The following is a 12,376-nucleotide window of genomic DNA, read 5'->3' as shown; positions in this document are numbered from 1 at the left end:
GAAAAAATTGCTAGGTAGGGCAAATCTAGCCAACATCAAAAACCACCCAATCCACCGCCTCTCAATTACCCACTCTCTTATCCACCCTCCATCTCTTCCTTCTTACACTGCATTCAGTTGGAGTCTGGGAGTATCATTTCATCATTGGCAATTTCTCATACACACATCTCCTCCCACATACACAATGCAGCGCGCTTTCGCATCCCGAGCGCGGTCTTCCGTCCTCAACTCCAGCTCCAAGCTCCGCAACTCCAGCTTCAACCTCCAGCAGCAGCGTTTCGCCCACAAGGTACGGAAGCTCAGGCATCGGACAGTATCGTATAATTATCATTGAGACTAACAGTGCGGCTGTAGGAGCTCAAGTTTGGTGTTGACGGTCGTGCCTCTCTTCTCCAGGGTGTTGACACACTCGCAAAGGCTGTTTCGACAACGCTCGGTCCCAAGGGCCGCAATGTCTTGATCGAGTCCAGCTATGGCTCCCCCAAAATCACCAAGGGTAAGTTCGATATGCCCGTTCTATTGTATTGCTTTGGTTTTCTCTTTGCAAGTAGCTGACCCTCATAAGATGGTGTAACCGTTGCCAAAGCCATCACTCTCCAGGACAAATTCGAGAACCTCGGTGCCCGTCTCCTCCAGGATGTTGCTTCCAAGACAAACGAGGTTGCCGGTGACGGTACCACTACCGCTACTGTCCTTGCCCGTGCCATCTTCTCCGAGACCGTCAAGAACGTCGCTGCCGGATGCAACCCCATGGATCTCAGGCGTGGAACTCAGGCTGCTGTTGAGGCTGTCGTCGAGTACCTCAAGGCCAACAAGAGGGATATCACCACTAGCGAGGAGATCTCTCAGGTCGCTACCATCTCCGCCAACGGCGATACCCACATTGGCAAGCTCCTCTCCAATGCCATGGAGAAGGTCGGCAAGGAGGGTGTCATTACCGTCAAGGAGGGAAAGACTATCGAGGACGAGCTTGAGATCACCGAGGGTATGAAGTTCGACCGTGGTTACATCTCCCCCTACTTCATCACCGACACCAAGGCCCAGAAGGTCGAGTTCGAGAAGCCTCTTATCCTCCTTTCCGAGAGGAAGATCTCCGCCGTCCAGGACATTGTTCCTGCTCTCGAGGCCTCCCAGCAGCTCCGCCGTCCCCTTGTCATCATTGCTGAGGACATTGATGGCGAGGCTCTTGCTGTCTGCATTCTCAACAAGCTCCGTGGTCAGCTCCAGGTCGCCGCCGTCAAGGCTCCCGGCTTCGGTGACAACAGGAAGTCCATCCTCGGTGACATTGCTGTCTTGACCAACGGTACCGTCTTCAGCGATGATCTTGACATCAAGCTCGAGAAGGCCACTCCTGATCTCCTCGGATCCACTGGCTCCATCACCATCACCAAGGAGGACACCGTCATTCTCAATGGTGAGGGTACCAAGGACAGCGTTGCTCAGCGCTGCGAGCAGATCCGTGGAGTCATCGCTGATCCCACTACCTCTGAGTACGAGAAGGAGAAGCTCCAGGAGCGTCTTGCCAAGCTCTCCGGTGGTGTTGCCGTCATCAAGGTTGGCGGTGCCTCCGAGGTTGAGGTCGGTGAGAAGAAGGACAGGATTGTTGACGCCTTGAACGCCACCCGTGCTGCCGTTGAGGAGGGTATCCTCCCCGGTGGTGGTACTGGTCTCCTCAAAGCCTCTGCCAACGCCCTCAACAACCTCAAGCCTGCCAACTTCGACCAGCAGCTCGGTGTCAGCATCGTCAAGAACGCCATCACCCGCCCTGCCAGGACCATCGTCGAGAACGCTGGTTCTGAGGGCTCCGTCATTGTTGGAAAGCTCACCGATGAGTTTGCCAGCGATTTCAACAAGGGATACGACAGCGCCAAGGGCGAGTACGTTGACATGATCTCTGCTGGTATCCTTGACCCCTTCAAGGTTGTCCGCACTGCTCTTGTTGATGCCAGTGGTGTCGCTTCTCTCCTCGGTACCACCGAGGTCGCCATCGTTGAGGCCCCCGAGGAGAAGGGCCCACCTGCTGGTGGCATGGGAGGAGGCATGGGCGGTATGGGCGGTATGGGAGGCATGGGCTTCTAAATAACGACTTAACGGCCCATCAAAGATTTCCTAACGCCCCCGGCTCCCACTATACCCGCTTCTAGCACTCGAGGCTTTCCCAGACACCTGTATTTTTACATGGTATTGGCACTCCGCTCCTCTCCTCTTCATGTCTTAATGTCTTATCAAAAAAGCGTAGCATTGTGATTTCACATTCTTGGATTATCCTTTTGTACAATATCATGTATTAGGTATCTACCGGCCTGGGAAAAGGCGAGACTCTTGAAGTCGAAATAAATGCAAAGGAAAGAATGTTTTAAGCTTCAATGACCAACAGACTGCATAAGATGTGTGATTAACTGACTGCATTGATGTTTCTTGTGATCTCGGTATCTCGCAAGCAATAAACAGCGGATTCAAGGTGGCAACACAACAAGAAAGCGAAGTATCAATAATCACAGATTATATAAAAGTGGACAGCCAATGAGTTTGAGTGTTGGGGGATCGCTTGTTGCTGTGGCAGTGCCTCCTAAGCAAAGGCAAAGCAAGCAAGGCATGGTGGCAGTAGGGCAGGGAATAGCAGGCGGCGGAAGAACCCCACCAGGACTCTCCTTTCAAATTCTGCCCCGCGGCCAAACCACCTCCTAGCCTCACATCAACACTTCCCCCAACCCAACCTACAATCTCCCCGTCCAAACAGCTCTCTCCTACGGGATCCAATACTTCTCGGCCACATCTCCTCCGTAGCCGTTTCCAAACAATCCGCGTAAGTTGGCGCGACTCTGCTAGGCATCTGGTTTTATTTTGTTGCCTGTTCCCTCTAGCCTCCGACCGCTGACGACGCTGATCGCTAACAGTCCATTGATAAAGCGTTGCCTCTCCCATTGTCTTCCACAGACCTTCTCCAACACAAAAGCACAAGATGGTGAGTATATCTCGACTCCTAGCTAATGCTGCAGTGGGCTGACATTAGGCTACGCAGGCTCAATCCGGGTACGTAGTACACGACCTCGCTCTATCACGACTTCACCGCTCGCCCCACCAGCCAGAATGACCACCTTTTCCAATCGCAATTCCAGAACCGCGCCAACCCCATGCTAATACCATCCCTCCAGTGTCTCCGTCGCTCCCGAGTGTATCTCAACCTTCAACGAGCTCAAGCTCGGCAAGGACATCAAGTGGATCATCTACAAGATCAGCGACGACTGGAAGGAGATCGTCGTCGAGGAGTCCTCCAACGTCGCCGACTACAACGTCTTCCGTGACAAGCTTCTCAACGCCAAGTCCAAGGACCGCAAGGGCAAGGAGGGTATCGGTGGCCGTTACGCCGTTTACGATGTCGAGTACGACCTCGACAGCGGCGAGGGCAAGCGATCCAAGATCACCTTTATCGCCTGGTGCCCCGATGATGCGCCTCAATACGTAGGTTGCCCGAGATTGATATGATGTGACCATCACGACCAGTCCGTATACTGACGGAAAATAGCCCCGCATGATGTACTCTTCGTCCAAGGAAGCTATCAAGCGCGCTCTCAACGGTCTCGCCGCCGACATCCAGGCCAACGACGCTGACGACATCGAGTTTGACAACATCAAGTCTCGCGTTTCCAAGGGCCGTTAAATGCCACCCCCACCATCCCTTTTCAGCAACCGCACAAAAGTCGAAGAGGCGGGTCATCGTGTGTGTGCGAGAATGGAACGAAGATATGATCCGATAGGTGTGGCTAATTTTCCCTGTCAATGGTAACCGTCTGAAGGGCTGTCAGGCTCTGGCAGTCTGATGGAATCGTGAGCGTGTCTTGATAGCTAGTGATTCACTGGTCTTTGTAGCAAATTGCATCAGCAAGATGTGTATCGTTCTTGAGATGACGGAGCATGGCTGCAACAGTCACTCTGACATTTATCATTGAATCTGTGTTCCTTTTTGTATTTGTGATGAATGGTATTCGCAATCGCTAAATGCCCATGCCCACACCATATCCGCCCTGAACGTATTGAAAGTATCCATGTGCAAAGAGACTATGATAACCGCCCATTCCACCCGCCTTTACCGACTCTTCTCCCACGCTTCCTTGAAAACACCCACCAGCCTCTGTCCCTCACCCTCATCCCGTATCCTCTGCACGACAAAGCTTTGCAGGTCTCCCCAGAACTCCTCACTAGCAACAACCTCCTTCCCACTGGGCCCCTGAGCCGCCGGGCCTCCCGCACCCGCAGCATCTACCTCCGCCGAAAGACCCTTCTCCCCCTCCGTAGGCGGCGCAACAGCCCGCGGACTCTGCACAGGCGTCGTCGGGACCGCACCACCCATCAGCATAACGCTAAACTCGACCTCGCCGCCGACATCCTGACCCACGACCTCCGCCACCGTCTTCGAGTCCGTAGCCGGCTTCTTCTTGTACAGGATCTTTATCTTGGCGACGGGGATCGACGTCTGCGTTGCGTATGCGCTCTTTAGGTCGAATATGGAGGTCTGCGAGGGGGTGACCGCAGGGAGAGAGACGGACGGGAAGGTCGATTTCATGGGCTTGAGGGACACATCTATTGTGCCTGCGGAGGCTGACGAGGATGTGCCTTCTGCATCGCTGGGGTTGGCGGCGGTCTTTGCGTTGGGGCGAGCTGGGTGCGGTGGGTGGGGGAGCTTGGGGAGAACGAACTGCGGGATGTTAGGAGCTGGGTGGAGAGAAGGAGGTTTGAGGGGGAGGCATGAATGGGGGGCTTACGGCTGATTGTGCGGGATAGTTGCGCGCGTCGGCGATGTGGTCGCCGGACAGCTTTGCGGGTCGAGAGTCGAGTGCGCTGAGGAACGCTCGACAGAATGTGACTTCGTCTGCCATTGTGGGTGAGGTGTTCGTGGGGAAGACTGGAAATGTGGTGGATTGTCGCAGAGGGAATGGAGCGTGTGTATGATTTAGGACCGAGGAACCAGGGAGATATATGGGGCAGAGCGAAAGGAATGGCTCCAAAGAAGCTGATTGTAACGAGGTATACACTGAACTACAACACGATGACGCTTTGGTGTTGCGGGACAGGGAAGCGGACCGACACACAGGCCGAGTCGTTCGAAAAGCGGTCGCGCGCGGCAGAAAATTATCCGCGAAATTTATCCTAGCGACTTTTTTTGGAGACTGGACCTCCCATCGCAGAACAGACAAGTTCTACAAACTACTCAAGAACACATTTTTTTGTGTTCGCATTCCACTGTAACTATGGCTCCCAGGAAAGGTCCCAGTAATCGCATGAAGCACCAGGGTGTGCCCGTATTCGACGAGTCTCTTGTCACACGAAAGCGAAAAGATGCGCCGCCTGCACCTGTCGTCGAAGAGCGCCCGAAGAAGAGGAAGACCGATGGAAAAGGAGGAAAGAAGGACGTGAAAGCGGACACTGGCAAAAACAAAGGCAAAGGAAAACCCGTAAAGGTTGCGAAAGCTGCGAAGCCTGCGAAGCCTGCGAAGAAACCTGCCCCAGTTTCCGACGACGATATGATCAGCGAAGATGACGAGTTTTCCGATGCGATCGATGACCCAGATGTCATGGAGGATCAACTCGATAGCGTGAACGTCACTGGCCTTGATGCGCTCGGCAGTGCGTCTGAGGACGAGCTCGATGACGACTTTGCTGGATCTGGTTCCGATATCGTGGATGACTCCGACGACGATGTCCGCAGAGTTGGCTTGTGGTCCGACGATGAGGACGAGGACGATATTGAGGAGAAGCTTACTGCTGCCAATATCGAAGGTCTGTCAAGGAAATTGGACATGCAGCGCGCTGTTGAAGAGGCGGAGGCACAGGCAGAACTCGAGGAGGCTGCCCTGCAGACCAATATCACCGAGGACAGGCCTAAGATTCTCGAGGATGATGACGAGGAGGATGGGGAGCGTGCTATCACAAATCTTGCTGCACAGGACCTGCAGTCTTTGAGGACAAGATTGACCGAGACGGTCAGAGTGCTAGACGATTTCAAGAACCTAGCTGAGGAGGGTCGCTCAAGGGCGGAGTACACCAAGCGATTCTTAAAGGATGTTTGCGCCTACTATGGATACAGCGAGTTCCTGGCTGAGAAGCTGGCAAACTTGTTCCCGGCTCGGGAAGCTTTTGCTTTCTTTGAGTAGGTTTCTAAAGAGTCATAGGTCCAATTTCCAGATACTAACACCACTTTCAGAGCCAACGAGACACCCAGACCTATCGTCATCCGCACAAACACCCTCCGAACGCGTACGTTGCTCATTCTAGGATTTCTTTTTTTTACATTGAATCGTGGGCTTACATTTATGCAGATCGAAGAGAACTCGCACAATCACTTATTAACCGTGGCGTGCAACTTCAACCCATTGGAAAATGGAGCAAGATTGGACTGCAAATATTCGACTCCCAAGTACCTCTTGGTGCTACCCCGGAGGTATGTCAAGGTTGACGTGTCAAGGCTTCGGGCGTTTGCTAACAAACATTAGTACCTCGCGGGTCACTACATTCTTCAAGCTGCATCGTCTTTCCTCCCCGTTATGGCTTTGGATCCTCAGGAGCATGAGAGAGTTCTCGATATGGCCGCTGCTCCTGGCGGTAAAACTACTGTAAGTACCAAGTTGTACATGATCCTCATAGAGCCTTGAACTAACCATCCATAGCACATTGCCGCTCAAATGAAAAGTACGTATCCAAAGCCTTGGACAAGCTCACGCAGTTTCTTCGTAGCTTCATCATGATTTGTGGTCTCACTTCTGCTAATCCAGTAATGAAAAATCGCTGACTTGACTTGTTAGATACCGGATGCGTATTCGCCAACGATGCCAACAAATCTCGTGCCAAGGGTCTCATTGGTAACATCCACAGATTAGGTGTCCGAAACACCGTGGTGTGTAACTACAATGCGCTTGAGTTCCCCAAGGTCATGGGAGGATTCGACAGAGGTTAGTTCGTCTGTTACGTTTTTGGATTTGCCGAGCTAACGTTACACAAGTACTCTTGGATGCTCCCTGTTCCGGAACTGGTGTTATCGCCAAAGATGCCAGCGTCAAGACTAACAAGACCGAAGCTGACTTCCTCCGTCTACCCCATCTTCAAAAGCAGTTGATTCTCGCTGCCATCGACTCGGTCGACTCGTCCAGCAAGACTGGAGGGTTCATCGTGTACTCTACCTGCAGTGTGACAGTCGAAGAGAATGAGCAGGTCGTCCAATACGCACTCAACAAGAGGCCGAATGTCAAGCTTGTCTCCACGGAGCTGACCTTCGGCAAGGAGGGCTTCGTTTCATACCGAGGAAAGAAGTTCGACCCCAGCCTCAAGCTCACCCGGAGATTCTATCCCCATGCTTACAACGTTGACGGCTTCTTTGTCGCCAAGTTCAAGAAGTTTGCTCCAACTCCTCTCTCAGCCACGGGCGCCAACGGCAAGGCCGATTCGTCGAGCGCCCAGGCGACTGAGGAGTATGTTGACAGGACACCCATCGGTGCAGAGGACGAAGAATCCGATGGCTTTGGTGGCTGGGATGATGAGGAGGATGAGAAGTACATGGAGAAGGCGCAAAGGAAGGAGATGCGTCGGAAGGGAAAGAACCCCAAAGCAGCACCAGGAAACTCGAAGGCAGAGTCAAAGGACAAGAAGGCTGCAAAGACTACCAAGGATGGCGATGCAAAGAAGGATGAGATCTCGAACGGCACTAAGAAGACGAAGAGTGCCAAAGCGAAGAGCAGCAAATGAGGAAATGGACATTGGTGTGAATACCAGACTAGCCAAGAACGTCCAGAACGCTCTTCTGTATGCTTAGAGCCGTACGCCTCAGCGATTGCGACCAACGGACACCATTGGTAGGGAAAGGGTCCAAGGCATATAGCCATTGGCCGAATAGTTGGATGGTATTGAGGCGGAGCCCAAGCCGTCGAGGGGCACTGGAGCGCGCCAGACATGTATCATTTTCAGGCGTTGTAGTCTAGATTCAACGTAACTTCTCTTGCGTGTTATGCCTGGCCAAATCTGATGGATTTAACATTTGTTTTTACGTTTTTTGTTCCAGTAACACATTGATTTTGATGCTGTGAAACCGTAAGATTCGGAAGTACTGGAAGTAAACGGAACGCATGAAATGCAAACTAGCAATCCTATCCGAGCATGAGAATATGCTTAACCTATTTCAAGTATATCATATCATGTCACCAAATCAATATATTTACACATCTTTCTAGTCTCTCCACCGTCGCCGGTTAGCCCTTGCAATATCTGCAGAAGGCACCGCATTTGGGCTTGACTAACCAATGCGCAATTCTCAGCCGCATGAACCCACCCGTCGGTTGAGGCTCTTTCTCACATGAGGCCCACAAGGTGGGCTGTCGCTAAGCTATGGGAGAATTTGCGGAAGGTTTCGATGGTTGACGGCCTTAAGTGGATCTCTATCTCGGTAGGTTGTTTGAACCTAAGGACCAGGATTTCGGAACGCTAGAACACATTGGCGATATTCTAGCTTGCTTCTCAGCATCGTCGTACAATGAAGACCGGGGGGATGCTCTCTTGACCTCTATCTCCACGTTGTTGGGGTTCTGCGTGGAGGGATGATAATGCGATGCAAGGGTTCTCCATAAGGTGGTAGGTGTTGGAACGTGGAGTTATCTGGGACTTGGGGACCCCAGATATGGTTAAGTGACTTCTCGATAACTAATCACGCCTCTCTTTCTCCCTAGATGCAGGTTGAATCCTCCAATGTAAGACTCTAACATCCTTTTTCCGCTCCACTACACACCTCAGTCCTATGCCCAGAAACTAAACGACTGCAAGAACCGACGAGGGTAAAACCTCCCCTCTTTTGTAGGCGCCGTTCGCTTCGAACTCCTCTCCTGGCACTCTTTTTCTTTCGGCCCGAATCAAGAACAACAGTCCTGCAACCTCATTAAGCATGCCGAGACAACACCACCAGCGCCTTGAATACTTTCATTGGTATGCTACTTCCTCTCGACGGCCGAGTTTTCTTTGAGCTTCATCGTGATTGGCGATGTGGGAGACAATGGAAATGGCGCATTGGCGGACGTGACGGACTCTCCGAGGGGTTACAGCATGCTCGAAAGAGAGACAAGGAAGATCACCCCAATCTCGTTCCGCTTTGCTTTTTCCAAGGTTTGCTGGTTCGTGCGAAATGCTACACAGTATTACTGTGAGCGCTCGCGGCCGCTCATGCTTGCTTCTTACATGCGCAGATACACAATCTGTATGTCAGCTTCAGCCTGTGGGCTTCCCCAACAGTTCTGTACGCAGAGCAGCTACCCCGTGGTGTCGCGGAGGTCTGATTTGCAAGCCGGGGATCAAAGCACCATCCGCAAATCACAGCATGAAAAGGCTGTTTGTGCTTGGCATGACGTTGACATTCCAGTGACAACAAGCAAACCAAAGAGCATGGCTTGTCTTTTGCCCAGAAATGCTAGGATCACTTAGCTTGATTTGATCTCCGGCAAGCGTCTTGTCCATGTGCATAATGTGCCATGCCTGACAAGTCGACTTCCCGACAATAGTCCCTATTGGTTACACACTCTGATGCACTCCATCTGGCAAGCCCGTCGCCGCTCACGTAGGTGGTCATTCGGTCACCCGTTGACAAGATTCTTAGTCTGGGGAAAGGCCATCGGGCTCGACTGTGTCATGCAAGCCACATCCAGGCTTACTGGCAGAGACTGATCTGATGGTCGTGCATCCACAGGCTATTCGGCCCATACCTCAAGGGTTGGAGGTGGGGATACATGGGTCGGCGATGGGGATAGGAGCAGAGAAATCCAGCGTGTGATGCCTTCCTAGTCACCGTAAACATGTATTAGTAGGATTGGCATTGTTGTGGGGGCCCGTGGGCAAATTCACATAAAGACCTGGGGTACGCGTCCCAAATTGAAGTCGCTATCGAGTGTGCATTCTACCTCATCGAGACCACCTTGCTCACCACTCAGATAAATCAATATCGCCTTGTGAGCTGTCGCCAACATGGTCAAGTTTATGTTGAAGAAGCCTGAGAACGAGGCTGGAAAGTCATGGTATGCTCTGCCGCTAGCTGCTATCAGACTCTCAATTAATCTCTATGCAGGCCAGCCATCGCCATCGGTCTTTTCGTCGCTTTTGGTGGTGTTCTCTTCGGGTCAGTCTCTACGAGCAACTCCTCTCGCGCACCATAACTAAATATCACAACTACAGATATGACACGGGAACCATCTCTGGTATCCTCGCCATGGATTACTGGTTGAAACTGTTCTCGAAGAACGCAGAGCATACCATTACTTCGGCTGAGGATTCCCTCATTGTCTCTATCCTTTCCGCAGGAACATTCTTCGGCGCTCTTTTCGCAGCACCTTTCGGTGATTTGCTTGGTCGTCGCTGGGGCTTGATCGCATCTACTGGACTTGTCTTCAATCTCGGTGTCATTCTGCAGACTGCATCAACATCTCAGCCCATGTTCATCGCTGGGCGATTCTTCGCTGGTTTGGGCGTTGGTCTTGTGTCGGCTCTTAGTGCGTTTTCCACCTCCGCACACCATTTGATTGGGCGAACTCTAATATACTTTCTAGTTCCCATGTACCAATCCGAGACGGCTCCCAAATGGATTCGAGGTACCATTGTTGGTGCATACCAGCTGGCTATTACCATTGGTCTTTTCCTTGCCGCTATTGTGAACAATGCCACCAAGGGCCGCAATGATTCGGGATCCTACCGTATCCCAATCGCTGTCCAGTTCCTGTGGTCCCTTATTCTAGTCATCGGGTAAGTCGATTGTAAGACGGGCCGCATGGTTCCTGGACTGACATTGTCATAGTTTGCTCTTCCTCCCCGAGACGCCTCGATACCTTATCAAGGTGGACAAGTACGATGAGGCCGCGAAAGCCCTCGGCAAGCTACGACAATTGCCCGTTGATCACCCTGCCGTTGTGGAGGAGTTGAATGAAGTCCAGGCAAACCACGCATATGAGATGAGCCTTGGAAAGGCCACCTATCTTGATTGCTTCAAGGGAACGATGGGCAAGCGTTTGTTGACTGGCTGCCTGCTTCAAGCTCTCCAGCAATTGACTGGTGTCAACTTCATCTGTATGTGCTACCGCCCTTTCATGGCTGACGTGACTAGAAACTAACTTCAATGTAGTCTACTATGGTACACAATACTTCCGCAATGCCGGATTCCAAAACCCCTTCATCATCCAAGTCGTTACTAACTCCGTCAACGTCGTAACCACTCTTCCCGGTCTGTGGTTGGTTGAGAAAATGGGTCGCCGCAACCTGCTTCTCATGGGAGCCATCGGCATGTCCGTGTGCCAGTACATCGTCGCCATTACTGGAACTGTGGCCGGAACGACCGATCTAGCTGCTCAGCGTGCTGCCATCGCTTTCGTCTGCATCTACATCTTCTTCTTCGCCAGTTCTTGGGGACCTGTCGCCTGGGTCGTGACCGGAGAGCTGTTCCCTCTCAAGACCCGTGCCAAGTGCCTTTCCATGACTACCGCCAGCAACTGGCTCCTCAACTGGGCCATCGCCTACTCCACCCCCTACATCGTCAACGAGGACCACGCAAACTTGGGATCTAAGGTGTTCTTCATCTGGGGCAGTTTCTGCTTCGTCTGTATCGCATTTGTGTAAGTTCCAAACCCCAAGCATTTTAACTGTTCGAACGGACGCTAACGAATTCTTCTAGCTACTTCATGATCTACGAGACCAAGGGCCTCACCCTCGAGCAAGTCGACGAACTCTACGGCATCGTTGGCAAGGCCTGGAAGTCCAAGGCCTTCCGCCCGGCCGTCAGCTTCGCTGACGTCGACGCCGAGACCGGCAGGAAGAGCTCGCTCGCTGATATCGCTGCGACCCAGGAGAGGAAGAGGAGCGTGCAGCACGAGGATAACACGGCCAACTTGGCTAGTGAGAAGATCTAATTGATTTCCAATTGATTTCCTATTCGGTGGTGGTGGCGAGGGAGGATGTGGGTAATTGAATGTGTGGAAGATGTTGATGGATGAGGTGTAGTGTGTAGCTTTTTGCAAAGAAAGTTTACTTGATTTGGGTGCTTGGTTTTCAGTTGAATACCATGATCAATGCAGAGCGGACGTATTACAATACGAGATTTGAAAACAATGTGACATTTATCTTTCTACGTATGGTTGAATGCCTAAACCACCAATTGACAAATAGGACCTACACTTTCAAAAGTGGACTTTCATTGAAGATAAATGATTAGATTCGCACATTCGCAAATAGTTAGTTGATAAATCTTAAACTTAAATATCGAACATAGACTGCACCATACGATCGTAAAAGAGCAAAGAGCTTCCCAATCTCGCCTGACGGAGTGCATGCATAACACGAATACGAGGAATGACTAGCCCACATC

At 51.8% G+C, this 12,376-nt stretch overlaps 5 protein-coding genes across 5 annotated transcripts; 4 read left to right on the top strand and 1 right to left on the bottom strand.

The window, feature by feature from the left end:
* Positions 1 to 33: 33 nt before the first annotated feature.
* Positions 34 to 2,345, top strand: BU24DRAFT_374630 (chaperonin GroL). Its single transcript, XM_033524567.1, has 3 exons — positions 34 to 289; positions 355 to 496; positions 566 to 2,345. Exons 1-3 carry the CDS (start codon positions 185 to 187, stop codon positions 2,077 to 2,079), a joined length of 1,761 nt encoding a protein of 586 aa, XP_033381154.1. The 5' UTR covers positions 34 to 184; the 3' UTR covers positions 2,080 to 2,345.
* Positions 2,346 to 2,908: 563 nt separating this feature from the next.
* BU24DRAFT_425432 (cofilin) lies at positions 2,909 to 4,021 on the top strand. The gene is made up of 4 exons (XM_033528738.1): positions 2,909 to 2,965; positions 3,023 to 3,033; positions 3,156 to 3,462; positions 3,527 to 4,021. Exons 1-4 carry the CDS (start codon positions 2,963 to 2,965, stop codon positions 3,659 to 3,661), a joined length of 456 nt encoding a protein of 151 aa, XP_033381153.1. The 5' UTR covers positions 2,909 to 2,962; the 3' UTR covers positions 3,662 to 4,021.
* A 66-nt stretch (positions 4,022 to 4,087) lies between these two features.
* On the bottom strand, positions 4,088 to 4,877 carry BU24DRAFT_443140 (uncharacterized protein; the record flags this gene model as incomplete). Its single annotated transcript, XM_033530569.1, has 2 exons — positions 4,088 to 4,696; positions 4,764 to 4,877. The coding sequence occupies 2 exons, from the start codon at positions 4,875 to 4,877 to the stop codon at positions 4,088 to 4,090; spliced, it is 723 nt and encodes a 240-aa protein (XP_033381152.1).
* Positions 4,878 to 5,264: 387 nt separating this feature from the next.
* BU24DRAFT_321358 (NOL1/NOP2/sun family putative RNA met) lies at positions 5,265 to 7,602 on the top strand (the record flags this gene model as incomplete). The annotated part of the gene is made up of 7 exons (XM_033522932.1): positions 5,265 to 6,148; positions 6,203 to 6,255; positions 6,318 to 6,439; positions 6,492 to 6,611; positions 6,666 to 6,687; positions 6,801 to 6,947; positions 6,998 to 7,602. Coding segments are annotated over 7 exons (1,953 nt in total), but the record flags the coding sequence as incomplete, so codon positions are not given.
* A 2,403-nt stretch (positions 7,603 to 10,005) lies between these two features.
* Positions 10,006 to 11,921, top strand: BU24DRAFT_465168 (glucose transporter-like protein; the record flags this gene model as incomplete). The annotated part of the gene is made up of 7 exons (XM_033532254.1): positions 10,006 to 10,043; positions 10,094 to 10,144; positions 10,201 to 10,514; positions 10,572 to 10,764; positions 10,817 to 11,085; positions 11,141 to 11,627; positions 11,687 to 11,921. The coding sequence occupies 7 exons, from the start codon at positions 10,006 to 10,008 to the stop codon at positions 11,919 to 11,921; spliced, it is 1,587 nt and encodes a 528-aa protein (XP_033381150.1).
* Between the last annotated feature and the right edge of the window lie 455 nt (positions 11,922 to 12,376).

This window comes from Aaosphaeria arxii (genome assembly GCF_010015735.1).
Source record: "Aaosphaeria arxii CBS 175.79 unplaced genomic scaffold BU24scaffold_7, whole genome shotgun sequence".
NCBI classification, from domain to species: Eukaryota; Fungi; Ascomycota; class Dothideomycetes; order Pleosporales; genus Aaosphaeria; species Aaosphaeria arxii.
The sequence above is the reverse complement of the archived record's forward strand: the minus strand, read 5'-3'. Positions and strand labels throughout refer to the sequence as shown.